The sequence below is a fragment of the Catharus ustulatus genome, chromosome 1 (genome assembly GCF_009819885.2).
Source record: "Catharus ustulatus isolate bCatUst1 chromosome 1, bCatUst1.pri.v2, whole genome shotgun sequence".
Lineage (NCBI taxonomy): Eukaryota > Metazoa > Chordata > Aves > Passeriformes > Turdidae > Catharus > Catharus ustulatus.
Window position 1 is genome coordinate 540701 of NC_046221.1, and position 27116 is coordinate 567816.

Sequence of the window (27116 nt, forward strand, 5' to 3'; positions counted from 1 at the left end):
CCTCTCCTCATCCAGACTTGGGAGATTCCTGCTGGGGAGCAGTTCCCACCCAGAGATCCATGGTTACTCAACCACTGTACCCTTATCTCACTAGGATTACAGATTATTATTTTTAAAAAAGGCTTCAGCACAGGCAGGCCATGTAACTGCCAGTCAGGGTGTGGGAAGAGGAATCAGGGGCTGGACAGGCTCACAGAGGGGTTTCTCCATCCCAAACCCAGGAGGAGCTTGGGAAGCAGCAGGGGATGAAGCACAGCAGCGCCCAGGCCGTGAGGGCTGCACCGAGAGCTGTGCATTTCCCAGCTGCACGGAGAGCTGTGCATTTCCCAGCTGCAGGGAGCTGTGCATTTCCCAGCTGCACGGAGAGCTGTGCATTTCCCAGCTGCACGGAGAGCTGTGCATTTCCCAGCTGCACGGAGAGCTGTGCATTTCCCAGCTGCACAGAGAGCTGTGCATTTCCCAGCTGCACCGAGAGCTGTGCATTTCCCAGCTGCACAGAGAGCTGTGCATTTCCCAGCTGCACAGAGAGCTGTGCATTTCCCAGCTGCACCGAGAGCTGTGCATTTCCCAGCTGCACCGAGAGCTGTGCATTTCCCAGCTGCACGGAGAGCTGTGCATTTCCCAGCTGCACGGAGAGCTGGGAGCTGGGCACAGCCCTGGCAGCCAGAGCTGCGGGCAAGGAGAGGATTGCACCACACCATCCCTGCTCCACCCGCTGTGTCATCTGCTCCGTGCCAGCGCAGGGAGGGGAGCCCCTCCGCAGTGCCAGCCATCGCTGTGCCCAACACACCGGAAAAGGCGCGGCAAGGCACGCCCAGCCCGCGGGGCACCCCTGCCTGCATTTACATGCTCTAAGGCCATTCCTGCAAGTTCTCGCTCCTCTTCTTGGCCTGAGTGTGTTGGGAACGGGGTGGGAGGACAAAGGGAGGCAGCAGGCCCCAGGCAGGCTGATCCCACGTTGGCACCACTTGCAGGAGTGTCTGAGCTTCCCTGCCGGGTCAGTTTGCTGTGCTGCTCCTGCTCCTGCTCCTGAGAGGTGCTGCTGGTGCTTCTGCAGAGGCAGGGTCTGACATTCCCAGGCAGTGTCCCAGGACTGACATTCCCAGGCAGTGTCACAGTGTCACAGCACTGCAGCCGACAGCCCCGGGGCAAAAAAGGTGACGTTCCTGTCCTGGATCTTGTACTGGTAGATCTGGACCAGGTCCTGCTCCGCCTGCCGCAAGGACAATCTCTTGATTATCTTAATCTGCAAAGGGAAAGAACAGGAACATTGTCCCTTGGCTGCCCACAGCATCCCTGCTCCCCATGCCTCTGGCTGGCCTGCAGGGAAGGGGTCACTGATAAATAACCCAGCAGCAGCAGCTGTCCCTGTGCCTTTGGTGGCAGTCCCTGATGAGGGATTACACAAGGGCCAGCACCCTCCCAGCCCTGCAGAGATCACCACAGGCCAGGCTCAGATCCACCACTGGGGAAACTTCCCAGGAAGGTTTTCCCTCTCCCTGGGGTGGGAGAAGCCTGCACTGCAGCTGCTGTGTGAGGTGTGGAGTCCCAGAGCCAGGATGTCCCTGAATACCCCCACAGAAGTGCCCCAGCAGATCCTGGTGCCCAGGGATTAGTCCTTAACCACGCTGCAGCCACACTGTGTCCCACAGCACTGCAGGTGACAGGGACACGGGACACGTGCCACCTGCCGGTGCTGGGCTGTGCCTCACCTGCCCGTGAACATCCTTGCAGAAGCCGGTGGCCAGCCCCTGTGCCCACAGGATGAGGTCGCTGTGATGACACAGGGAGTTCACAACCAGCTCATTCTCCTCATCTTCCGAATCCTCGCTGCTGTGAACCAGCACCACGACGTTCCCCTGCAACAGGAGCAGCAGGGAGGAATGAGCCCCTGGCACAGGGGGAGGCAACAGGAGCTTTCACAGAGCCCATCTAACCCCAGCTTGGTCTGGATTCCATGGGAAAATACCCAGCAGCTGCTAATGGGGAGGCTGGACGTGCCCCAGCCAGAAACCCCCGTACCCCAGCTGATCCCCAGTGTGGGCAGCAGGGGAGGGGGGCATTCCAACCCTCTGCCCCACTCAGGTGCGACCCCCCTGCAGAGCTGCCTCCAGCTCTGGGGCCCAAACAGAGGTGTCCCTGCTCATGGCATACACGACTCTTACAGTCCCACCACAGGCCCCTGTGTGATCCATGGACACTGCAGAGCTCTGTACATTGTGTACAAACACACACATACATGTAACGTGCAGTCTAAAAATACCTCCAGCCTCTGCAAGGAGAGAGTGGCTGAACCAGTCTGTCAGGCTGGGCAGATGGCACTGACTGAATCCAGAGCAGGTAAATAAAGAGGTGGCCAAAGGGCTGCAGCAATGCTCACACCCTCACAGCTCTGACAGGGAGCAAACACTTCCCCAGCACACTGACTCTATTAACATCCACCTCAAGAGACTGCCTCAGCCTGTGCAAGTCACCAGTGACTTAAAATAACACCAATTCTCAATCAATTAAAATGTACTTTAAAGCTTCAGAACACCTCAGACAGAAATAGCAAAGTGTTAGCGTGGTTTATCATCTTTTTTAGCTCTCTGGAGGTAAATACTCTCTGCAAGCAGCTCATCCTGTCAGCATGCACAGCCCAACACCCGTGCCCTGTGAAGTGCAGGGTGACACCGCCGGCTCACTCCTCAGTCCTGCAGGGAAGTGCCCAGGGAGGGGACACTGCCTGCATGGCACAGTTTGGCTGTGACTGTGAGCACTTGTGGCTGTGCTGCTCTCAGGAGTCCCCACATGGCTGGGGATCTGTACATCATCACCCCACATTGGGGACCAGCCAGAGCAGACATGCTGGAGGGTGGTGGGAGCAGGGACTGGGGTGTCCCCCAAGGGGCCCCTAATTCTGTCCCCTGTGAGACTCACCAGCCCCTCACATGACTCATTTCCACCCCTGCCCTCCCACACAGGGCGTGAGTCAGGATCTCTGGAGAGCCAGGAGCTCCAAAAAACAGTTTGACACCTCAAATCTCTGTTCATATGATGCTGAAAATGGTATGGATCACATACATCAGAGACACACTGCCCTTCTCTGGGCAGCACCTGACAGCAATCCAGCTGAACAGGAGCCTGCACAGGTACTCAGGGACCCACACAACTCCCAAGAGAGCAATTATCTGAACTCCTTGGACAGCCACAGCTTTCAAGAAGCTCCTCACGGTGAGATGGACAGAGAAAGGCACGGCAGGCTCTGCCTGGAGGTTGTGTGCACAGGGGGGCAGTACCTGCGGGGCCCAGGGGGCAGTACCTGCAGGGCCCAGGGCAGCAGTACCTGCAGCTGGCAGCAGTACCTGCAGGCCCAGGGCAGCAGTACCTGCAGCTGGCAGCACACAGACACTCAGACACTCAGCAGGCTCTGCCTGGAGGCTGTGTGCACAGCAGGGCACAGGGCAGCAGTACCTGCAGCTGGCAGCAGTACCTGCAGCTGGCAGCACACGGACACTCGGCAGTAGTGGATGAAGTCCAGCACGGCCACGGGCGTGGCCCCCAGGCTCAGCAGGACACTGAGGTCATCCACCAGCAGCACGGGCCCTTTCCAGGAAGCAGAGCCACAGGGAGCCAGGGACAGGCGCACGAAGTCAAACAGGGCTCGCAGGTCGCAGCTGCTCCCGCTGCAACACACCAAGGAGCAGTCAGGGCATGGCAGCGTGTCCCCCTCCTCACCCACTCACCCCCAGTGGGGATCACCAGCCTGTCCCCTGCTGTGACAGTCACTCCTCCCTGTCCCTTTGCAGCCCCTGCCCTGCTCAGGCGTTCTGGAATGCTTTGGGTGGGAAGCAAACTCAAAGCCAGTCCAGTGCCACCTCTCTGCCATGGGCACAGACCCCTCCCACCACCCCAGGTTCCTCCAAGCCCTGTCCAAGCTGGCCTTGGACACTGCTAGGGAAGGGTTTGGCCTTTGCTGAGCTTCCCAGGTGACATGGAGAAAATGGCATGAGAATAAGCCCAAAAGCCAGCATGGATAAAGCAGCACTATTCTCTTGGATAAAACTCAAAATAATGAAAGAAGGGAATGAAACCACTTGGTTGGGGTTTCATTTGTTTCAGCACTCCTCAGGTTTATGTCAAATGTTTTTCTAGACCTGTGACATGCTTGGCAATGAGGCTGGGGGTGGAAGTTCCCCTAAAATTCTGGGAAGAGGGACAAGATCCCTCCATGAGCAGCAGTGAGGGACAGGCCAGGACACAGGGGGATGTGCACAGTGCTGGTGTTTCCCTTCACTTGGTGTCCAGCTGAGTCCTTGGGCCTTGGAGGGCAGCACCAAGGGCAGCAGGAACCAGTGCTGACCTTGGGTGGTGCTCTTGGTGGCAGCAGATGTGAGGGGGAACTCTCCATGCTCAGGCTCACCTCACAAACTGCAGAGGACTGGGCTGTCCAGGCTGCTGCTCCTCCCCAAACAGGAGGTCAAGGCAGGACTTGAGGCCCTCCAGGAAGACAAGCTGTCCCTGCTCCTTGGCAGCTGCCAGATTGACTCCCTGGAGAGAGGAAAACATTAGAGAGTGAACACTTATGGAAAACGGTGCACACGTGGGTCAACAGCCAGATTTTCATTCTTATTTGAATCAGATATTATCTGAATGTGCTGATAAAGTCAGTGCCTCAGGGATGAAATGGCACTTCTGCCACAGTCACTGGTGGCACACTCACTCTTCTGTACTTTGTCAGGAGATAACAAAAACACACTGTGATTTGGGGGCTCAAACAGCCTGGAATTCTTGCTGGAAAGGCAGCTCGGTGTGCAGGGGCAGGGAGAGAATGACCCAGGCTCCTCCAAGGGCCTGCTGTGAGCAATTCCCTCACCTCCCCCCCTGGGAGGTGAAAGCTTTTGTTTCACTATCTCCAGATCACGCTGTGGCAATGAGGGCTCCTGGCACAGCCCACGCGGCTGAGCTGATCCCTGATGTGCACAGCACCTCCCTGATGTGCACAGCACCCTGGGCTGGGCACCCCACCTTGCACAACACCTGCAGACAGCAGCCAGGGCTCCCACGGGAAGCAGCCCTGACTCCATCCAGGAGGAGGAAGGACCAGGACAATGCCTGGGGCTGAGACTGGAACTCAGCTGGAACACAGCCCTGCCTGGTGGGGAGAGCCACGTGCTGGGAATGTCCAGCTCCAAGAGACACAGAAAACACTCCAGCTGCAGACCACAATCCCAGAAAGGTTTGGGCTGGAGAGACATTTAAAGATCATCCAGTTCCAACCCTGTGCAGGAACACCTGGACTAGGCTGCTCCTGCCAAGGGCTGAAGGAGCTCAGGGCCTCAGCCTGGCCAAGAGGAGGCTCAGAGGGGACCTTCTCACTCCCCAGTTTGTTCTCAGAAAGGGTGGTCAGACACTGAAGGGGCTGCCCAGGGCAGTCACCATCCCTGGGGGATTGAAAAGCCTGTGGGTGTGGCCCTTGGGTCAGTGGTGGCCTTGGCAGTGCTGGGGGACAGGACAGGTGATCCTTGAGGGCTTTTCCAACCTCAGTGGTTCCATGACCATGAGCAGTACAATTCTTTCCTGGAGGACTGGACTAGGTGACCTTTTCAGGTATCTTCCAACCCAAACCATTCCATGATTATCCTCCCAGGCTCAATTTTGCAGCACCATCACTTTGCAACATGGATATTAAGAATAACCTGAGGCCTGACTGAACTCCCATCTGCTGACATCTGTTCCCTGCTTTAAATGGAAGCTGCCTGGACTCCCCACCCTGAATCCTGCTACCTGAGAAGAATGCTTCCTCTATTCTTCTACTCAGCTGGGAAGGAACACATGCCTGAATGCTCATTCCCTTTTCAAACTCCCCCCACAAAGCAAGAGATTTTTTTGGGCACTACCCCTCAGTAACAGGTTCAGAAATAGCAGCATTATTGGGCAATTCTGAGCACACACGATGGAAAACCTCCCAGCCAAGGACAGAACCAGCTTTATCTGGCAGGTGAGGAGCAGGGGATAGCCAGAAAATAAATACCTGTCGTGCCATAAAGAAGGGCTGGGCTGCACAGCAGCCTCACAAACCTCATTCCCTCAGGGATTTCTGCAATCCATAGGACTGAGAACCTGTGAAACACTGTGATGAAATTCACTATTAATATCAGTAATTCAGCAACTGATTTTACCTTTGCTTCAGCCATTTCCTCCTGCACACACAAACTCTCTGTACCTCAGAGCTGCAAGGGAAGTGTCCCCTCTTCAGAAGGGAACTCAGGGCTGTGACAAAGGGCCTGCCTGGGTGACAGCAGCCAGGGACAGGGTGCCTGTGTGTCAGAGCAAGAATTCAGCCCCCTCAGGGCCATGGCACGGACCAGCAAGTCCAGCCTCATTTCCCAACAGGGGAACAGGTCCCAAAGGGATCTGAACTCACCCACTGCACTCAGCTGCCACAGCAAAGCTCTGCCTGGCTCCCTGCCTGCAGCCCACCCAGTGTGACCTCTGGGAACAGCACAGGCAGCATCAGGCAGCTTGGGAAAGTGGGAGAATGCTCAAAATGGCCAGAGGCTCCTTGCTGAGTGCACAGACAGGACTGATGTCCCCACAGCAGGGACAGCACCCAAACAGCCTGAGAGCTTTCACTGTGTGCCACATCCCTGCAGTCCCCTGGAGCACAGGACATTATCTCTGCCTTGCTGTGAGCCATCGACCCAGCCCAGGCACCTCCTGCAGCAGCAGCTCAGCTGCTCCTGTCCCTCTGGGGAGCTGCCTGAGTGTGGTGCCCCTGGCAGAGCAGAGCTGCTGCTCACTGCTGCCCATTCCATATGGCAAAGCAAAATACTGAGGGCCACGAGGAATGGAGTGTGCAAAGCAGGGAAAACAAGCTCCATCAGCAAACACAGCTGTGGGACAAAGCGTGGCCAGCAGTGATCAGGCCAGGAACATCCTCCAGGCTGAGAGCTCAGAGCAGGGAACAGGAGAGGCATCAAATGGGGACAAATCTGGCAAAACAAAACAAACTTTGTACAAGTCAGGGTGGGAACACCAACCTGGCAGGGTGCCCTGGTGCTGTTTGTCCTGTTACAGCCCTGCATGTTCTCTGCAAGGTCAGGCAGTAACATTGACAGTGCCTCAAAATGAAGTATGGATCCTCAGGGAAAGGGGACACAGGCACAAAAAGCCAGGCAAGTTTTTTCCTGCAAGTAAAGATACATCCTTGCATTTAACTAAAACATAAGGAAATGGTTTGGGACTTGCAGGACCTGGCATGCTGGGAAAGCAGCAAGTCCCTGGAAGCCTCACTTCAGTTGGGTATAAATATTCATTTAATCACCACACACCAGAGCTACAAGTGTCCCTGTACAATCCACCCCAGCTCCAGAGCCTCCCAGGCCTGGCACTGCCCTGCTCCCAGCAGGAACTGGGGCACTGCTCAGTTCTGATGCACCTCCATGTGCAGGCTTTGCTAATGGCATAATCACAGCCACAGAGTGACTGAGGCTGGAAAAGTCCTCTGAGTCCATCCAGTCCAGCCACCCCCAGCACTGCCCAGGCCACCCCTGCCCGTGTCCCCAAGTGCCACATCTCCATGATGTTAAATCCCTTCACCAGTGGGGACTGCACCCTGCCCTGGGCAGCTGTGCCAGGGCTAGGCAGCCCATTCCAGGAAGGAATTTTCCCAATTTCCAACCTGAACCTTCCCTGGCAACCCTTGAGGTCACTTCCCCTTGCCCTGTCCCTGGGAGCAGAGCCCAATCCCCCCAGCTGTCCCCTCCTGTCAGTGAGCTGTGCAGAGGCACAAGTTCCCCCTGAGCCTCCTTTTCTCCAGGCTGAGCCCCTTCCCAGCTCCCTCAGCTGCTCTGGGTGCTGTGGCCCCTTCCCAGCTCCATTCCCTGCCCTACACATGCTCTGTCCTGTCCTGGGGACCACAAAACTGCCCCCAGGCCTGGTGGGGCCTCAGCAGCGTGCTGGGCCTGTGGCCACACCATCACTGGTCTCCAGTAAAGATCTACAGCAGCAAGTTCTTAAGCAAACTTAAGAGTGAAAGTGCCCTGCTAAGAATCACCTTTTCTGAGCCAGACATGTTCATGTGTGCAAAGAAGGATTAAAGCAAAGAGAAGTTGTGATGGGAACTCGGATATAAATAACTGATGCTGTGACCTCCAGCTCCTCAGAGCTAGGGAGGAATTCACAGCAACGACCACAGGGGCACCTGTGAAGCTGCGTGGCAAGAGTGACTCAGAGCTGAAAGCACCCGGAGCTGTGCTTATCTCCTCCTTTGTGGCAGCCACCTTTTGTTCAGTATCAGACAGCAAATCGCCCCCATTTGCATCACACGTGCCTGCAGCTGAAGCCGTGTTCTCTCCCTCCTCAGCCTCCCCGGGAGATGCAGCAGCTCTCATTAAGTGTGAGGGAAATCTCTGCACTAGGAGACACACCGGTTCCAGGAGCAGGAGCCATCCCGTGTTTACCAGCAGCATTTCCTCCCCACAGCGCTGGCTGTGCCCCATTTCCTGCCCACTCTGAAGTTCCCTCCCCGATTTCCTGCTCCCTGCACCAAAGGCCAGGACAGCTCTGAGCTCCCGGGGGTGCTCTGCTCAGCCAGGGGGATGCTGCCTGCAGGGAGTCACACCTCGGGGATGCACCTGGGAGTTAACAGTGGGGTGTCACTGTGTCTGCTCAGCCCACTGCCTGTTCCCGGGTCACTGATGTCCTTGCAAAAGTAAAATCCGAGCAGTAAATACAGTGCAGCTGTTTGGCAGCACCATGTTTCCCTGGGGAATACACTGGCTGGCTCCTCAATGCCTGTGAGTGTTTGTGAGCAGCAGTGCTGCTGGCGCTCACAGCAGAACCAGAGCAGGGAGCACCAGTGCACTGCAAACCCTCATCCCTTCAGCCCTGGAAGGTCACCTGGACTCCCCACCTGGAGCATTTCACCTTGGAGTGTTGTACAAAGAGCTGAGGGAAGCATTTTGGAGCTCACACAATCTGCTGACGTGCAGAATTACCTGCCTGCTTTGTGTCTGTTTCCTCATTTCAGAGCACACATAATCCTCACCAGGGGAAGGAAATCCCCAGGAATTTACCTGTGGCTCCTCACAGAGCTCCAAGGGATGGCACACAGGTGTCCTTGTGACTCAGCCCTCCATGCCAACAGGAGCCAGGGGACAAAGCCACCTCAGGAGCTCCTGCAGGTGTGCAGGGGCCCTGGGAACACTGACAGCAGAGCATTTTCCTCTCCAGGGGATTAAGGAACCTCCACCTACCAGCCTGGGCCTGTCTGGGGAACGCTGATCCCCAGAAAACATTTCTGAGCACAAAGCAAGCAGCCCTCCAGCTCTTGGCAGGCAGAGCCAGGTTATTGCCCAAAGTGCACTTCATCCCCATCCCAGGAGCACCAATCCTGCCTGTCCCCAGCAAGACCTGGAAAGATCTGCTCACACACAATCCCTGCTCCCCACTCCCATCCCTGCCCACCCACCAGAAACCACCTGGACCTGTGATACAGAACCTGTGCCAAGAGACTCACCAGCTTCTGTGCCACGATGCTGTAGTGGCTGAAGGACTGGAGCAGGGCCACAAAACAAACCTTGCAGCCAGCTGGGGAGGGACAAAAGCACACATTAGCAGTTGCACTTTGCAGCTGACATTATCAAAGCTCATAAATCACAGCAGACAGGCCACAGATCTGTTCTAGAAGGACCTTGAAGTGATGCAGGTCCAGACAGACCTTCCTTTACTTTCCATTTTCATCCTTCTGGAGGATATCCGCATTAGGGGAAATGTTAGTTTAAAAAGAGAGGGAAAGAAGGAAAAAGATGACTTTAAAAAGTGTGAGGCCCGTTTTCTGCCTCATGCCAGGCCAGCCTGGAACCTCCTGGCCCTGTTTGCTGGTGTTACAGTAAGGAGGCCAAGGGCTGGCCATGACATTGAACTGCTGGAACCACAGACAGGCCAAAAATTCCCATTTTGGCTCTCACAGGCCAAGTGACCTTGACTGGAAAAACACACAGAACAGTGAATTGTGTCAGACACTAAATAAAAAGCGATTTTGGAACACAGTTTGGGTATGAACATAATCAGTGTTTGCTGGACACGGATTTCAAGTGGACAAGTCAATGGCCTGAGGTGAACCTTTAGCTCACCCAAAGGTTTTGGGCACCAAGTGGACAACATGGGGGGGCTGCAAACAGGGAATAACTGCACACAGTCTGGGCTGGAGAGGGGAGGGGACAGCCAGCACACCTGTCCTGAGACACATCAACATCCCACAGCCACCAGGATGGAAGGCTTTTCCAGGCACACAGGCAGCTCAGGACACCAGCAGAGCCCAGGCAGTGGCTGGCAGGTCTCTCAGAATCACTCACACTGTCACCAGCCCACTCTCCATGTGTCTCCCTTCCATTAACTATGAAAACATTTCATGGCAGGGCAGAGCCCCAGCTGAGGCAGCTCTGGGGCAGTGTTTCCATGCCATGCCCTCCCAGCACCCTGAGCTCCCTTTCAGGCCCAGCAGTACCAGAGCTGCTGGGCTGGTGGCTGTGCCAGCAGAAAGCTGGAGGAGTTCCTGAGTCCAGCTCTGCAGGGGCCAGGAGTTACTCACAGGGGAAACTGCTCCAGAAAAGGCACTAGACACCTTGCCAGGCTCTGTTTGGTTCTTGAGTCACTCAGAGCTTATCTGTTGTTAATTGATCCTGATATGTGTAGTTACATGATAAAAACAGACTCTGAGGAAACTGCAGTGAACTCCTCCCTGTCAGGGCCTGTGTGACTTACAAGCATTGCCACAATCCCTGGTGAAATGAGGTGCAGAATTATGGGATGGACCCAGGGACACAGAGGAGCCCCAAGCACAAGTCAGGGATCCATACATGCCAACCCCAAAGCTCTGTGTTTATCCGAGGACACCTCACACTCAGCAGAACAAGGAGCAGCCCTGAGGGCACTCTGAGGGGTCCCTGCCCCAGGCAGTGCTGCTGCTGACCCACCTCGGAGGTAGAAGGAGAGGAAGTGGTGCACCAGGAAGCTGCCATCTGTCCGGGTGTCCCGCAGCAGTGTGAACTTACCCTGGAAAAGGAGCAGCAAAACAACAGAGTGAGGTGAGGGCACCAACTGCTCCTGGCAGACAAGGTGTGGCTCAAGCTGCAGGAACTACTCAGAGGAAGAAGTGGACAAGCAGAGCTGCAGCTGCCTGTTTACAAAGGGAAGCCAACACTTCCTCTGGCATCCGAGCCACAGCATTGCCAAGGCTGGAAAAGCCCTCTGAGCCCACCAAGTCCCAGTTCAAGCATGAACCCAGCACTGCCAAGCTCACCACTGAGCCACATCCCCACACGTGCACCAGCTAAAAACCCTCCTGCTCAGTGTGAGCCCAGCTGGACCCCCCTGCCTGTGCCCACCAGGTGCCACCCCCTCCCCTGGAAACAACACATCTGCAGCACAGTGTTCCTACTGTTCAGCACCGCCAGAGCTGCTGCTCCTCCTGTGCCCAAACAGCCCTCCCTGCCCTCCCTGCCAGGTTTACTGCCCACATTCCACCTTTGGGGTAGAAAACCTTATCACCAAAATTCTGTAGTGCAGCAGAGCTCTCGGCACAAGGTATAAACCTTGTTTTGATCAGGCAGGAAATTAATTCCGTTCATTAGAGAACACTCCTGATCAGCCCCAGCCTCATCAAGGTGTTTGTTTCCATTAAAATCTTAGTCAGGATGTTTCTTTAATCAATACAAATCATAGATGAGCTGCTTGGAAACACAAAGAACTTATCAGAGAGGGAGTTTTTCTACTCCCAAGAACAGAAAGAGCCTTTCACAGCACCGAGCCATCTCTGCACAGGCAATTCCCAAGCCACCCATCAGAACAAACTCCCCGGTGCCTAAAGCCTGAAGCAGAGGGAATGGAACAGCAAATATTGAACATGACTGCAGGGAATGCAAAGCAGAGGCCAGGCCAGGGCCTCAGCCAGAGTGACAGCTCTTCCCCCCAAAAAGGGTCATGCCTCAGTGCCACTGCAGTGACAGGGACACCGCCCCAAGATGTGCCCTCTGTGAGCTGGCAGGAGCCTCGTGCTCAAACAGCACAAACCAGGATGTTCAGGGGTTCATCCTCTGCAGCTCCATCCCTTCAGCTCCCTGTTCCCAGCAGAGCCTGGGAGCAGCAGGCTGAGCTCTCCCTGCTGCCCTCTGTGCTGGCACGGTGGGATTTGTCACTCTGAGCACACAGCATCCTGCCATTCCAAAGGCAAAGCCTTCCTGCAGAATCTTCTCCATGAACCTGCTGTGCCCCCACGCTCCAACACCTGCAGGCTATGAGGCACAAGCTGCAGCCTCTTGTCAGGAGCTGTCAAAATGCCTCAGAGGGGCAGCAGTGGGTGCCACAACCCCAGGGTGACACAGCAGACACAGCCACAGCCAGGCTGGCAGCAGCCAGCAGTGCTCAGGGACACGCCTGGCAGCAGGGGAGCTCTGCAAAGGGCTGGCTGCTGCTCTCACACTGCTCAGCAAAGGGCTGCTGCTCTCACACCACTCTGCAAAGGGCTGCTGCTCTCACACCGGGCTGGGCACCCCAGCACACTCCAGGGACAGGCCCTGCACAGGCATCGGGGACACTCGGGGGGACTCGCACACTGTGTGTACAAACTCATCCTTTACTACCAGAGCAAACCAGATTTAATGCCATGAGGATTGCAGGGCACAAGCCAGATCTGATGGCACAGCAAGAGCCAGCTCAACCCAAGGGGGTCCTCACACAGAGGAGGCCAGGTCTGCTCCTGCTCTGACCTTGAGGCCAAACCCTCTGGTTTTGCTCTGAGGAATTTCCTTGTGGATGACCACATTCCCGCTCATCCCACCACCAAACACACCTCAGAGCACAGGCTGGCAAACACCACCCAGCATTCCTCACTTGGTGTTTCACCTGCATTAAAACCCAACACAACCCACAGCACCCACACGGGTTTGGGATCTGCACACCCAGAATATCCTGTACCACCTCTGAGCCCCAGCCAGCTCCTCCACCAGCTCTGCTCTGAGCCTCAAGGGCACCAACCCAAATCCTGCTCAGTGCTGCTCCCCATCAGACCAGCACTGCCCCACTCCAGCCAGCCTGACCAGGAACCACCTCAGAAATATCCTCCAGATCCAGGAGAAACCTCCCCTATTCCCATCACAAGCTGCAAGTAGGGCAAGGGGGGAAACTGGAGACAAAGGGGGAAACTCAGACTTATAAAATAAATTATCACCCCAAACTTGCTTTTATTACCTAAGCTCGTAACTGTCAGGAAAAATATGGAGTAACATGCAGCACACAGATAATTTATTAATAACTACTGATGACAGCGAGCTGGTGGTGTGGTCACACAGCTGAGGGAAGGGATGGGGCATGCAGAGGGACCTGGAGAAGCTGAGAGTCCATGGGGACCTCACGAGGTTCAACAAAGGCAAGGGCAGGACCTGGGTCAGGGCAATCCCCAGAACCAGCAAAGGCTGGGGGATGGATGGCACATGAGCTGCTCCAGGGCTGGAGCCAGGCTGGGAGAGCTGGGAATGTTCATCTGGAGAGGGACTGGGGACAGGGGATGGAGGGACAGGACACAGGGAATGGCTGCACTGCCACAGGGCAGGGATGGATGGATGGATGGATGGATGGATGGATGGATGGATATTGGGATGGATGGATGGATATTGGGATGAATTGTTCCCACTGAGGGTGGGCAGGCCCTGGCACACGGGGCTCAGAGAAGCTGTGCATGTTCCCTGGATCCCTGGCAGTGTCCCAGGCAGGGCTCGGAGCAGCTGGGACAGTGGAAGGTGTCCCTGCCATGCCAGGACATGGGACCCGATGAGCTTTAAGGCTCCTTCCAGCCCAAACCACTCTGGAATTCCACGACTGGCATTTTACCTGCACAGCTCTCACAGAGAGTAAGGGTGTTCAGTTCCAGCGTGACCTCATCAGCACAAAACCTCGCTGGAAAAGCTACATTAGTTAATTCAGTGCCCTAAATGACAAGTGAACAGCGTCCCGGCCCGGAGCAGTGCCCACCGGCAGGTTTAACGCCTAGCTCGGTGTTTATTTGTCCGTGCGCGCACGGACACACCGCGGGAACAGACCGCGGCCACTTCTCAGCGGCCAATGCCGGAGCCAGAGCCGTGAGGAGCGGCGGGGAGCCGGGAACCGGAGATGGAGGAGCGGAAGGCAGCGCAGCTCTGGGACCGGCCGCCGCCTCCTCCTGCAGAGGCCGTGCCCCTCCCAGCGCGTCCCGCCGCTCCCGGCGGCGCTGGCCCGTCCCTCCCGCCCTCTCAGCGCCCTCTCACCGCGTCCGGGCGCTCCGGGGAGGCCCCGAGCAGCTCGTTGAGCTCCGCGAACATGGCGGGCGGCGCTGAGGGGCCGCGCGCGGCCGGAAGGGCCGCGCATGCGCCGGGCGGTGGCGCCGCCTGCCGGCGGGGCGGGGCACGGCAGGGCAGGAGGCGGGCCGCCATTGCCGCCCCCGCGGGGCCGCGTGCGGGGCAATTAACGGGGCTGGGGCAATTAACGGGGTTGGATCGCCCATTAACGGGGTTGGATCGCCAATTAGCGGGGCTAGATCGCCAATTAATGGTGCTGGGCCCGCATGCCCGTCAATGGAAGCGGCTGGATTCTCACCCGTGTGGTTAAAGTGCTAAATGAGATTGGATCCTCATCCCATCATCATTAACGGGGCTGGATTCATATTTCATTATTAATTCCTGGAAATGGATCCTCATCCCATCATCATTAACGGGGCTGGATCCATATTTCATTATTAATTCCTGGAAATGGATCCTCATCCCATCATCATTAACGGGGCTGGATCCACATCCCAGCATTAATTCCTAGGACTGGATCCACATCCCATCATTAATTCCTGAGACTGGATCCTCATCCTGTCATCATTAACGGGGCTGGATCCACATTTCATTATTAATTCCTGGAAATGGATCCTCATCCCATCATCATTAATAGGACTGGATCCATATCCCATCATTAATTCCTGGGACTGGATCCTCATCCTGTCATCATTAATGGGGCTGAATCCATGTCCCAGCATTAATTCCTGGGACTGGATCCTCACCCCATCATTAATTCCTGGCAATGGATCCACATCCCATCATTAATTCCTGGGAATGGATCCTCATCCCATCAGTAATTCCAGGGACTGGATCCTCATCCATCATTAATTCCTGGGAATGGATCCACGTCCCATCATTAATTCCTGGAAATGGATCCTCATCCCATCATTAATAGGACTGGATACACATCCCATCATCATTAACAGGACTGGATCCACGTCCCATCATTAATTCCTGGCAATGGATCCTCATCCCATTATTAATTCCTGGGACTGGATCCTCATCCTATCATCATTAACGGGGCTGGATCCATATTTCATTATTAATTCCTGGAAATGGATCCTCATCCCATCATCATTAATAGGACTGGATCCATATCCCATCATTAATTTCTGGGAATAGATCCTCATCCATCATTAATTCCAGGGACTGATCCTCATCCATCATTAATTCCTGGAAATGAATCCACATCCCATCATTAATTCCTGGGAATGGATCCTCATCCCATCATTAATTCCTGGGACTGGATCCTCATCCCATCAGTAATTCCTGGGAATGGATCCTCATCCTATCATTAATTCCAGGGACTGGATCCTCATCCTATCATAATTAATGGGGCGGGATCCACATCCCATCATTAATTCCTGGGAATGGATTCTCATCTCATCATTAATTCCAGGGTCTGGATCCTCATCCCATCATTAATTCCTGTGAATGGATCCATGCCCCATCAGTAATTCCAGGGACTGGATCCTCATCCCGTTGCTCATGAAGCCGGGACTGATCCCAGTTCCCACCAGTGCTGGCCTCCAGGTGCCTCGGTGGCACTGGGCACCGCTGCCCAGCCCTGGTCCTGGTGCCACTGCCCCTTTTCACAGCGTTTCTGTGGCGGTTCAATACACCTGGGAAGCCTCTGGGACAGTTTGGGACATTTGTGGGGGTCTGTTACTCTCTCATTGTTTCCAGTTTCATTATCAGCACGTTTGGGAACATCCACTGGGCACCTAACAATGATCTGCAGTACACCAAATGTCCATAACCACCACAATCCACATTCTTTGGTGCCATTTTTTGCCTCCAACCCAGAATTTGATTTTTTTATTGGCACTTAATTCACTTTTCCATTTGCTCCAGCAGAGCTTTTGTAACCTTTTGAGTTTTGTCATTAAAGCAGAGGTTGCCCTGCTGAGGGGAGATGTGCCAGAGCTGGAAAGCCTGGGATGTGCCAGGGGGACTGGGGAGATGATTCTGGAGTTGGGGATGTGCCAGGGGGACTGGGGAGATGATTCTGGAGTTGGGGATGTGCCAGGGAGACTGGAGAGGTGATTCTGGAGTTGGGGATGTGCCAGGGAGACTGGAGAGGTGATTCTGGAGTTGGGGATGTGCCAGGGGGACTGGGGAGATGATTCTGGAGTTGGGGATGTGCCAGGGGGACTGGGGAGATGATTCTGGAGCAGGGATGTGCCAGGGGGACTGGGGAGATGATTCTGGAGTTGGGGATGTGCCAGGGGGACTGGGGAGGTGATTCTGGAGCCAGGATGTGCCAGGGGGACTGGGGAGATGATTCTGGAGTTGGGGATGTGCCAGGGGGACTGGGGAGATGATTCTGGAGCCAGGATGTGCCAGGGGGAGATGATTCTGGAGTTGGGGATGTGCCAGGGGGAGATGATCCTGGAGTCGGGGATGTGCCAGGGGGAGATGATCCTGGAGTCGGGGATGTGCTGGGATGCTGCTGGAGCCCGAGATGTGCCAGGAGGACTGGGGAGATGATTCTGGAGTTGGGGATGTGCCAGGAGGACTGGGGAGATGATTCTGGAGCCCGGGATGTGCTGGAGGCCGGGATGCAGCGCTGTGAGCATTAGGGGGCATCCCACGATGTGATAAAAGCACAGAAGGAGGGATGGAGGCAATGCCAGGGTTCAACTGCTGGGAACCACGGCTCATCCCTGCCGAGGGAGGGACTCTGTGCTTTGGGGATTCCATGGGAGAAGGGGACAGACCTGTGGAAGTTTGTCTCGGGTTGCCTCACCACAGAATGATTCCTGTAGGAGAGATGGGCTGTGTGAGGGTTTGGCTGCGGCACTGCAGCCGTTCTCCGGCCCTTATTCCCGATATTTGCTGTAAATTCCCTATATCCCTTTTAAATTCCCCACCCTGCCCTCCCGGGAGCCCCTGGTGTGCCCCAGACCCCACTTGTGCCAGCCCCTTCCTTCCTGAGACTCGCTGAAAGGAGCTGCCTCTCTTCTTTCCCTGCATGCCTCCAGTCCTGGGAAAGCCACAGCTGAAAGCTTCTTTGAAAGTCCAAATCGCTTTGCTTTTGTTCTGCCACCCTTTGGGGGAGCTGGGAAGCCCGGGGGGTTCAGGAACCAGTCCCTGCCCTGTGCTGGTGTGGCCAGAGCCGGAATTCCTGCGACAGCCTGGGGAGAGCCTGCCTGTGTGCTGGGTCCTGGAGCACTGGGCTTGGCTGCAGAGCATCCCTGAGAGCCTGGGTCTGCTCCTGGAGCTGTGTGTGTGCTCCTGAAAGGGTCCTGGAGCTGTGTGTGTGCTCCTGAAAGGGTCCTGGAGCTGTGTGTGTGCTCCTGAAAGGGTCCTGGAGCTGTATGTGTGCTCCTGGAGCTGTGTATGTGCTCCTGAAAGGGTCCTGGAGCTGTGTGTGTGCTCCTGAAAGGAACCTGGAGCTGTATGTGTGCTCCTGGAGCTGTGTGTGTGCTCCTGCCCGGCTCACAGAGCTGTGTGTGTGCTCCTGCCCGGCTCACAGAGCTGTGTGTGTGCTCCTGGAGCTGTGTGTGTGCTCCTGAAAGGGTCCTGGAGCTGTGTGTGTGCTCCTGCCCGGCTCACAGAGCTGTGTGTGTGCTCCTGGAGCTGTGTGTGTGCTCCTGCCCGGCTCCTGGAGCTGTGTGTGTGCTCCTGGAGCTGTGTGTGTGCTCCTGCCCGGCTCACAGAGCTGTGTGTGTGCTCCTGCCCGGCTCACAGAGCTGTGTGTGTGCTCCTGCACGGCTCACAGAGCTGTGTGTGTGCTCCTGGAGCTGTGTGTGTGCTCCTGAAAGGGTCCTGGAGCTGTGTGTGTGCTCCTGCCCGGCTCACAGAGCTGTGTGTGTGCTCCTGGAGCTGTGTGTGTGCTCCTGCCCGGCTCCTGGAGCTGTGTGTGTGCTCCTGGAGCTGTGTGTGTGCTCCTGCCCGGCTCACAGAGCTGTGTGTGTGCTCCTGCCCGGCTCACAGAGCTGTGTGTGTGCTCCTGCCCGGCTCACAGAGCTGTGTGTGTGCTCCTGGAGCTGTGTGTGTGCTCCTGAAAGGGTCCTGGAGCTGTGTGTGTGCTCCTGCCCGGCTCACAGAGCTGTGTGTGTGCTCCTGGAGCTGTGTGTGTGCTCCTGCCCGGCTCACAGAGCTGTGTGTGTGCTCCTGGAGCTGTGTGTGTGCTCCTGCCCGGCTCACAGAGCTGTGTGTGTGCTCCTGGAGCTGTGTGTGTGCTCCTGCCCGGCTCACAGAGCTGTGTGTGTGCTCCTGCCCGGCTCACAGAGCTGTGTGTGTGCTCCTGGAGCTGTGTGTGTGCTCCTGCCCGGCTCACACATCTCTGTTCCCACCTGGCTCACAGGTTTCTGTTCCCACCCGGCTCACAAATCTCTGTTCCCACCTGGCTCACACATCTCTGTTCCCACCTTTCTCTATTTGTATGCCAGCAGAGCCGTGCTCGGCTCCTTTTGTCTGCGCTGTCTCGTTCCCCTCGCTGTGGCACTTCCCTCAGGAGCCGCAGAGCCCGGACTGCCTTGGAAATGAAACGGAAAATCCTCTTTTTTCTCTCCCCAGCGGGAAGGGACCAGAAGCGCATGCAAAGTGCGGCTGCGTCTCTCAGAACACCTCTTGTCCTTCCTGATATATTCCTTCCCACAGCCCAGGACTTGTTACCGTGCGAAGGCAGCGAGGGTTTGCTGTTAAAACTGGTGCCCCTTCCCTCCCATCTGCTCCGTGCCTATTTCCAGGATTTACGGTGGAGCTGTTTCCCAGAGGAGCCATATGGGACCCGTAGGTATCCAATGGAGCCCCTATGGCAGAGCAGTGGGTGAAAAGCAATTCGTGCCCAAAAGTAGAAAGTAAAACACAGCAGAACAAAAAAACCCAATAAATCTTGCAGTGTTTGAGGTGATTCCCAGGAGCCTGGCAGGGAAGGGGAGCTGAACCCACCAGGTTTCATGATGTGAGTGTGTGGAAAATTATTTTTAAGGAAAAACCACTTTGCTTAACCTCCTGTGAGTGCTGCTTATTGCTGACATCCAGGATGGATTTCAGTGCACAAATCCCATCCCACCCCAGCAAAAGGAGGGTTTTCTGCTGCTGACACAATGCCAAGAGCTCTGGAGTCATAAAGGATCACCAGAGCTGTGGGGCCAGCGAGGGTTAACGGGAGCAGATGTTGGCCGGGTCAATGGCCAGGGAAGAAAAGAATGGGACATGTTCTGGGATAAATTGTTCCAGGATAAATTCCACCTCCTCAATGCCCGCCCTGACACAGCAGAGAGCAGCTGGAAGGAATAATGGATGAGCTGGACCAGGTGCTGAATTCCTCTGAAGAAATGCAAGAGCCAGGGTCTGAAAAGAATTGCTGAGGCCAGAGGTCCCTCCCTGTGACAAGGAATGGATCTGGTGGGACAGGCAGGGATGTTCCCGCTGCCTCCAGCCCCCATGAGCCCTTTCCTCTAGGAAAACTCAGGGAAAACTTTCCCTTTTGGACTTTCCCCTGTCCTTTAGCTCAGCAGGGTTGGGAAAAGTGCTGCCAGTGAAACCAAATCCTCCAGGTATTTCCAAACACTGATCTGTGGTTCCGAGGCTGCAGATCATGGAGTGATTTGGGTTGGGCTGCAGGGACAAAGGATGGGACAAGGAAAATAAATATGGATTTTTAAATTAAATATGGTAAAATGGCCAGGACACCTGAGCTGCCTTTAAAAGGCTCCGACAAAAACACGGAGCAGCATCAGTTCCTTCCTTTACCTTCCACTGTTTGCCTGAGGCCAAATCTTCAGGATGGAGTTACTCTCACCTCGAGGTGTTCCTTGTGCTGTAAGGTTTCAAGGGAGACTGATACAGCTGGAAAACACAAGAAAAATTCAGGAAATCAATGTTTATTTTTTCCCACTTTAAATCTTTTTGCTTGCTTGTATCCATGTAAACAAATGTATGTCAGTGAAAGGAGCAACTGTGAAAAATGTTGGGGAAAATGATGAGGAGTGAGCTGATAAAGCTGCTGCACAGCTCTGGCAGAAGGAGGGGAGAGCTGGGCTGACATTTGTGGTGGAAGAAAAGCAGGATCACTGAGCATGAGGCCGGAGGGAGCCGGAGAGGTCGCTCAGATGAAGCAACACCTGCCGCCAGCAAAATGTGCTCAGCTCCAACCTTCCCTGGCAGATATGTGTCCTGCCTGCTCCCACAACCCCTCAGCTCCACAGCCTCTCCTGGCATTTCCTCCAGCCCCCGTTCCCACTCCCCATCCCTGTGTCCCCAGGCCTCTCCCCTGCTCCACCCCTGCTGCTCATGGCTGAACAATTCACTGCCTTCCTAAAGAAACACAAATCGCTTTGGATTCCATTTCCAGCTCACCTTTAAAATCCACTCGGCCATTTGAAAGCAAAATGCCACTGCCTCTCCACGAGGGGTGTCCAGGCCTTTTCCAGAGGAGCCTGGAGAATCCCTGGGAACGTGCTGAGGCCAGCAGGGATCTCACAGCAGAGCTGTCTCAGTGTGAAGTTCCTGAGCTCAGGGGACCTGCTGAGCTCCTGAGAGCAGAGTGGGAGCCAAGCCAGCAGGGAAAGTGCTGTCCCCTCTCCCAGATCCAGGTGTCCAGCTCTGCCCTCTGCCAGACCCTCTGTGCCTCCTCATCCTCGCTCTCCTTGCCCCTTTGGCTGCCCCTTCTCCTCCTTCTGCCCCATCCTGCTTTTCCCCTCTCCCTTAGACCTCACTTTGCAGCACTTCCCTCTCCCCCTGCCAGCCCCCACAGCTCCTTTTCTCCTTTTCCCTGCCCTCTCCTGTTCCCACCCATCCCATGTCCAACATTCAGCAGCCTGAGGACAGCAGAGACCTGCAGAGACCCCCACACCTGTGTCCCAGGCCTGGACCACCATGCAGAGCTGCAGTTAGGAAGCTACAAAAGAATCTCTGCATTTTGTTCCAAATCCTTCCTGAAATCTCCCCTTTTGTGAGAAAACCCCACCAAGTGTGGCTGGCCTTGTGTGCCCTGGCAGCCAGTGCTGTCTCACTGCCTCTCCATGCTCCTCAGCCCAGCACAGTGTCCCATCTGCTGTCTCTTCCTCAGCTCTTCCTCCAGAACTGAAATTCTCAGCTCTGACACCAGAGCTGCATTTTCACACTGCATTTTTGTAGCTCCCAGCAAAAGGTGATGGAGACTCCTGGCTGCTCCTGCAGGGTGGCTTCACGTTCCTTTAATAGATGCAAATTTCATAAATAGATTGAAACAGTGAGTTCTGGAGTTGGGTGGGTGGGAAGGGACCTTAAAATTCATCCCATTCCAGGGATATCTCCCACTGTCCCAGGCTGCTCCCAGCCCTGTCCAGCCTGGCCTGGGACACTTCCAGGGATCCAGGGGCAGCCACAGCTGCTCTGGGCAGCTGTGCCAGGGCTGGACAGCCCTTTCCACAGAGGGATTTTCCCAATATCCATCCTGAACCATTGGCACAGTCCTGTCCCTGTTCCCTGGGAGCAGAGCCCGACCCCACCCAGCTGCCCCTCCTGTCAGGGAGGTGTGGGGTCCTTCAGACACTGTTCCCACCTCTCCCTGGGTCTCCAGTTCTCCCCACCACTCTTTCCTGGATTTCCCTTCTTGCTCCTCCTGGACTTTCTGCCATGGCTTCCATCTTTCCTTACCTGACACACCCCAAACTGGACTGGCTCTTGTAAACCCTCTGCCATCCCTGTGCTGCCAAACAGCTCTCAGGTGCCTTTGACTGGTTTCTCCCTAACAGCTCTCAGGTGCCTTTGGCTGGTTTTCCAAGCCCCCCAGGAGGGGGTTCTGAGAGTCAGAAGCAGTCTGGGTGTGCTGTTTAATTTTCCCATTTCTGCAGTCCCGCTCTCGGTGGCAGCACAGCGCCTCATTATTGTGGTGGGCATCTGCTGGCACTTGGCACCTCTCAAGGCTGGGCTATCAGCCTTTAAAACCTTCTAAAAGGTTTTAAAACAAGCCAGTGATCCCGTTGAATTCTCAGCCTCCTTTGCCAGCCGCCTTCCTCCTTCCCTGGGTCCAGACCAACGCTCCCTTCCTCCTTCTCCTGGCTGATGGAGCCTTTTCTTTTTCTCCTTAATGATTGCTCCCTATTTCCATCTCAATTTGGCCTTTCTGATGTCTGCCCACATGCCTGTGCTCCCCTTGTCACTGTCCTTAGCAATTTGCCCTAGTTCCCACTTGCCATAAACCTTTTTTCTCGAGCCTGAGGTCAGTGAGGAGTTTGTGATGCAGCCAGGCTGGTTCCTGCTCCGTTTCCTACTGGGATGGCTCCTGTGTGTGCTGCTTGCAGCGTTCCTCTGAAGCCCTGCCAGTCTCCTTAACCCCTTTCACTTTTAAACCTGCCTCCCACCAGATCCTGCTTCCTGCTCTCCAAACATCTCAGCGCCCCTTATTTCTGTTTTCCCCCTTTCTCATGAGGGTTGGGTCACACTCAGCCCTGGCCAGTTCTGCTGCTGTCCCTACGTTCCCAAGCAGTCTGTGGTGCTGCTGCTGGCCGTGCCCTGCTCTGGCCCTCTCCCAGTGGCACCAGTCAGCCCAGTGCAGCGGTGACGCCGTGCTGGGGCTGCCCTGGCCTCGGCGGGCGCATGCCCAGCTCCTCGTTCCCACACTGGGCATTTTACAGTTCACCAAGTTAAGAGGATTTTGCTTTTCTGCTCTCTTTAAATCCAGTGCAGAGTCAGTTTAATGCTGGAATTGCTCCCTCTTACAGCCAGGCTGTGAGTGATGGAGTAATTGGTATTTCCCAGCACTAAATACCAGGATCCCGGTGCTCTCTGGCTGCACAGTTACCAGTGAAGGGCTCCTCCCAGCCAGGAGAGAGCCCAGCATGGTGGGAGCACTGGGATGTCACCAGAGCTGCTCCCAGGAGCTCCCCACAGTGACCTGCAGGACCTGGCCCCTCCCAAACCTTTGGCTCAGTGGGAAGCACCCAGGGGTTCACACATAACACTGTGCTGGGGTCAGGGATGCTCCAGAAAGGTCTAAAAGGGGACAAGGGACACAGATGGCACTGCCAGCTCCTGGCACCTCAGGGAGGGACAGACCAACCTGTAATCCCAAAGGAGCAGCATCCTGCACCAGAGGTTTTGAGCACAGGCTGGGGTGTGACAGGGACCTCTGAGATGCTGCCACCTCCTTCTCCAGCCCTCCGTGCTCCTGAGCAGCACCTGGTGAATTTAGAAAATTGGTTGGTGAATCAATATTCGGGTGGAGAGCTGGGAATTTTGGCCATTGAATCAGGAGTCAGCCAGTGATGGAGGCTCTCAGATGCTGAGTGTGGGCTCAGAGAATGGATGTGGCTCAGGCCATGGATGTGAGCTCAGGCCATGAGTGTGGGCTCAGGCCATCAATGTGGGCTCAGGCCATGGATGTGGGCTCAGGCCATGAGTGTGGGTTCAGACCATGAGTGTGGCACAGGCCATGGATGTGGCTCAGGCCATGGATGTGGGCTCAGGCCATGGATGTGGCTCAGTCCATGGATGTAGCTCAGGCCATGGATGTGGGCTCAGGCCATGGATGTGGCTCAGGCCATCAATGTGGGCTCAGGCCATGAGTGTGGGCTCAGGCCATCAATGTGGGCTCACACCATGGATGTGGGCTCAGGCCATGGATGTGGGCTCAGACCATGAGTGTGGGCTCAGACCATGAGTGTGGGCTCAGACCATGAGTGTGGCTCAGGCCATGGATGTGGCTCAGCCCATGGATGTGGGCTCAGGCCATCAATGTGGGCTCACACCATGGATGTGGGCTCAGGCCATGGATGTGGGCTCAGACCATGAGTGTGGGCTCAGACCATGAGTGTGGCTCAGGCCATGGATGTGGCTCAGACCATGGATGTGGGCTCAGACCATGAGTGTGGGCTCAGACCATGAGTGTGGCTCAGGCCATGGATGTGGGCTCAGGCCATCAATGTGGGCTCAGACCATGAGTGTGGGCTCAGGCCATGGATGTGGGCTCAGGCCATGGATGTGGGCTCAGGCCATGAGTGTGGGCTCAGACCATGAGTGTGGCACAGGCCATGGATGTGGCTCAGGCCATGGATGTGGGCTCAGGCCATGGATGTGGCTCAGTCCATGGATGTGGCTCAGGCCATGGATGTGGCTCAGGCCATCAATGTGGGCTCAGGCCATGAGTGTGGGCTCAGGCCATCAATGTGGGCTCACACCATGGATGTGGGCTCAGGCCATGGATGTGGGCTCAGACCATGAGTGTGGGCTCAGACCATGAGTGTGGCTCAGGCCATGAGTGTGGGCTCAGACCATGGATGTGGCTCAGCCCATGGGTGTGGGCTCAGGCCATGGATGTGGGCTCAGACCATGGATGTGGGCTCAGACCATCAATGTGGGCTCAGGCCATGAGTGTGGCTCAGACCATGGATGTGGGCTCAGACCATCAATGTGGGCTCAGACCATGGATGTGGGCTCAGACCATCAGTGTGGGCTCAGGCCATGAGTGTGGGCTCAGGCCATGAGTGTGGGCTCTTGGCTGATCAATGTGGGCTCAAACCACGAGTGTGGATTCTTGGTCAGTGAATCAGGACTGGGTCCCGTTTGGTGAATGAGGACTCACCCAATGGATCCCAACTCCGGGTATTTTGTTTCAGGCAGCCGGAGCTTGTCAAGGGAAGAAAGGCTCCTTGTCTGGGGGTCGTGGCTCCAATCCTGTTTTGTGTCTGCGAGAGAAAAGAGGACGGCGGGGAGAGGAGGGCAGCCCAGTGCTGCTGCCAGCTCCCGTCCCGCATCCCGTGCCAGCCCTCCCGGCCACAATGGGCATCTCCCCTCCCCGCAAACCAGCCAAGCATCGAAATTTAATAGCTCTCTGGCCTCTCTGCAGCCCGGTGATTAGGCCTGTGATTAAAGCCCATGTGTTGCTTTGCTGGCTGGGAGGTGAATTCCTCCCCAGGGCCCGTGAAATCAGCTCGGGGAGCCCTGGGATCACCCGTGTGCCCTGCAGAGCTCCTCCCTCGCTGGGGAGGACAGGGATGAGAGCCTGGGCTGGGCTGGCACCGCGGGCACAGCGAGGGACCCCGACCCCCGAGCCAGAGCCGAGGCTGCGCCTTCCCGTGGGGACAGGAGCACACCGGGAAGGTGAGTGGGGTCTGACAGAGCTGGGGGAGTGAGGGGCTCAGAGCAACCCCCCAGAGCACGGGGACAGGGGGACAAATCCCCCCACAGAGCTCCCAACCTGCAGGAGCATCCTTAAACCTGCTCAAATCCTTGTGACCCAGTTTTGTCCTGGATCCCAGTAAGTCCCTCCAGCCCAGGGGTGAGCGGCTGGGGCTGAGGATGGCTCCTGAGTGCAGGATTCCTCTGTGGGTGATCCCTCAGAGCCCGGACAGAGCCACCTGCGGAGGGGACAGTCCCCCTGCTGCCCACCCGGCTCGGGGGCTCCTTGGAAGGGACAGAATCGGCAATGTGGGCACCCCTCCAAGGCGGGCACCTCTGTGTGCAGCCACGGCAGCTCCAGGATGGCTGGGCTGTGCCAGGGCTGAGGGTCTGGGCCATGTCCCCCTCAGCTCCTTGGTGACACTGTGCACGGTGTGTGTGCCAGCCTCACCTGCACAGTGACACCACCCAGGGGGATGGAGGGGCTGTGCCATGTCACCCTCAGTTCCATGGTGCCACTGTCCCCAGTGGGCTGTGCCAGCCTCATCTCCACGGTGACACCATGGCCAGCATGTCCCCAGGCAGTGCCAGGCTGGACAGAGCCACAGGCACCATGAGGGAGGATCCCAGTGAGGAGCAGACGGATTCCAGATCCCCCCAGAGCCCTGGCTGGGCTCACTCTGTGCTCCCTGCACCCCACCTTGCTGAGTTCCTCAGGGCAGCTGAAGGTGAGGGCTGGCCTTCTCCACCCTGCAGCGCTCCTTCTCTCCTCTGTCCTGTGTACCCACAACCCTACCTCATTCTGGGATCCCCAATCCCCTCTCACATCATTCTGGGATCCCCAATCCCGTCCAGCATCCCTGTCCTTACACAGCCATTTCTCCTCACACACAAGCACAGATCCTTTCCCATCACAGCCATGCTCATCCCACTCCAGCTCCCTTTCCCTCCCTCCCTGTCCCACGGGAAGTTTATCCCCACCCCACATTTCCTCGGGGTTTCCTCCTCTCTGCCTGCTCCACCACCACATTATCCCTCTCCCCCTGTCCCACCCTTTTTATTGCTGTCTCCACGTTCCCAGTGCTTTATCCGTGGTTTTACCTGTCCCAGAGCTCCGTGCTGGGAGGGGAATGGCAAAGACCAAACCACGGGGATCGACTGCCGGCTCCTGCCACCGCTCCTCAGCTTTTAATCTCCCCGAGCAAGCCGAGAATTCATTATTTAGCGGCCCACAGGACGCACCGGGAGCATCCGATCCACGCGGAGCTGCGGCTTCGGCTCCCGCCCGTCCCCGGAGAGCTCCGGCTGCAGCCCCGAGTGCCGCACACTGAATACCGCGGTGATTGATGGATTCATGGCCTCTCTCCCGAGCAGCCGGAGTGCGGCACCTGCATGAATCCGTCTCCAGGAGAAATCGGTTCATGCTGGAAGCAACACGGAGCCGCGGCCGGAGGGGAGGGGGTGGGAGCGCTGGGGTTCCCTGGGGAGAGATCCCTGCTCCATCCCTGGGGAGAGATCCCTGCTGCATCCCTGGGGAGAGATCCCTGCTCCATCCCAGGGGAGAGATCCCTGCTGCATCAATGAGGAGAGAGATCCCTGCCCCATCCCAGGGGAGAGATCCCTGCTCCATCCCAGGGGAGAGATCCCTGCTGCATCAATGAGGAGAGATCCCTGCTCCATCCCAGGGGAGAGATCCCTGCTCCATCCCAGGGGAGAGATCCC

The 27116-nt window shown here is 56.3% G+C and overlaps 1 protein-coding gene and 1 long non-coding RNA gene across 3 annotated transcripts; both read right to left on the reverse strand.

Moving 5' to 3' along the window:
* Positions 1-593: 593 nt before the first annotated feature.
* ELP6 (elongator acetyltransferase complex subunit 6) lies at positions 594-14376 on the reverse strand. The gene is made up of 7 exons (XM_033055633.1): positions 14286-14376; positions 10962-11040; positions 9503-9573; positions 4403-4530; positions 3473-3665; positions 1713-1859; positions 594-1246 (listed from the first exon to the last, which is right to left on the reverse strand). Exons 1-7 carry the CDS (start codon positions 14337-14339, stop codon positions 1121-1123), a joined length of 798 nt encoding a protein of 265 aa, XP_032911524.1. The 5' UTR covers positions 14340-14376; the 3' UTR covers positions 594-1120.
* Positions 14377-18708: 4332 nt separating this feature from the next.
* On the reverse strand, positions 18709-26584 carry LOC116994186. Of its 2 annotated transcripts, none has more exons than XR_004417428.1 (4): positions 26496-26584; positions 24859-24961; positions 20046-20141; positions 18709-18818 (listed from the first exon to the last, which is right to left on the reverse strand). It is a non-coding gene; the product is annotated as an uncharacterized LOC116994186 (long non-coding RNA). The 2 variants fall into 2 exon arrangements; XR_004417427.1 differs by having other exon boundaries at positions 18709-18822.
* Between the last annotated feature and the right edge of the window lie 532 nt (positions 26585-27116).

Coding starts and splice junctions, on each gene's coding strand:
- ELP6 (XM_033055633.1), bottom strand. CDS start 14,339: ATGTTCGCGGAGCTCAACGAGCTGCTCGGGGCCTCCCCGGAGCGCCCG. Junction 11,041..14,285: donor CCCCGGAGCGCCCGGACGCG/GTGAGAGGGCGC, acceptor CTCCTTTTCCAG/GGTAAGTTCACACTGCTGCG. Junction 1,860..3,472: donor CCGTGTGCTGCCAGCTGCAG/GTACTGCTGCCA, acceptor CTCCTGTTGCAG/GGGAACGTCGTGGTGCTGGT.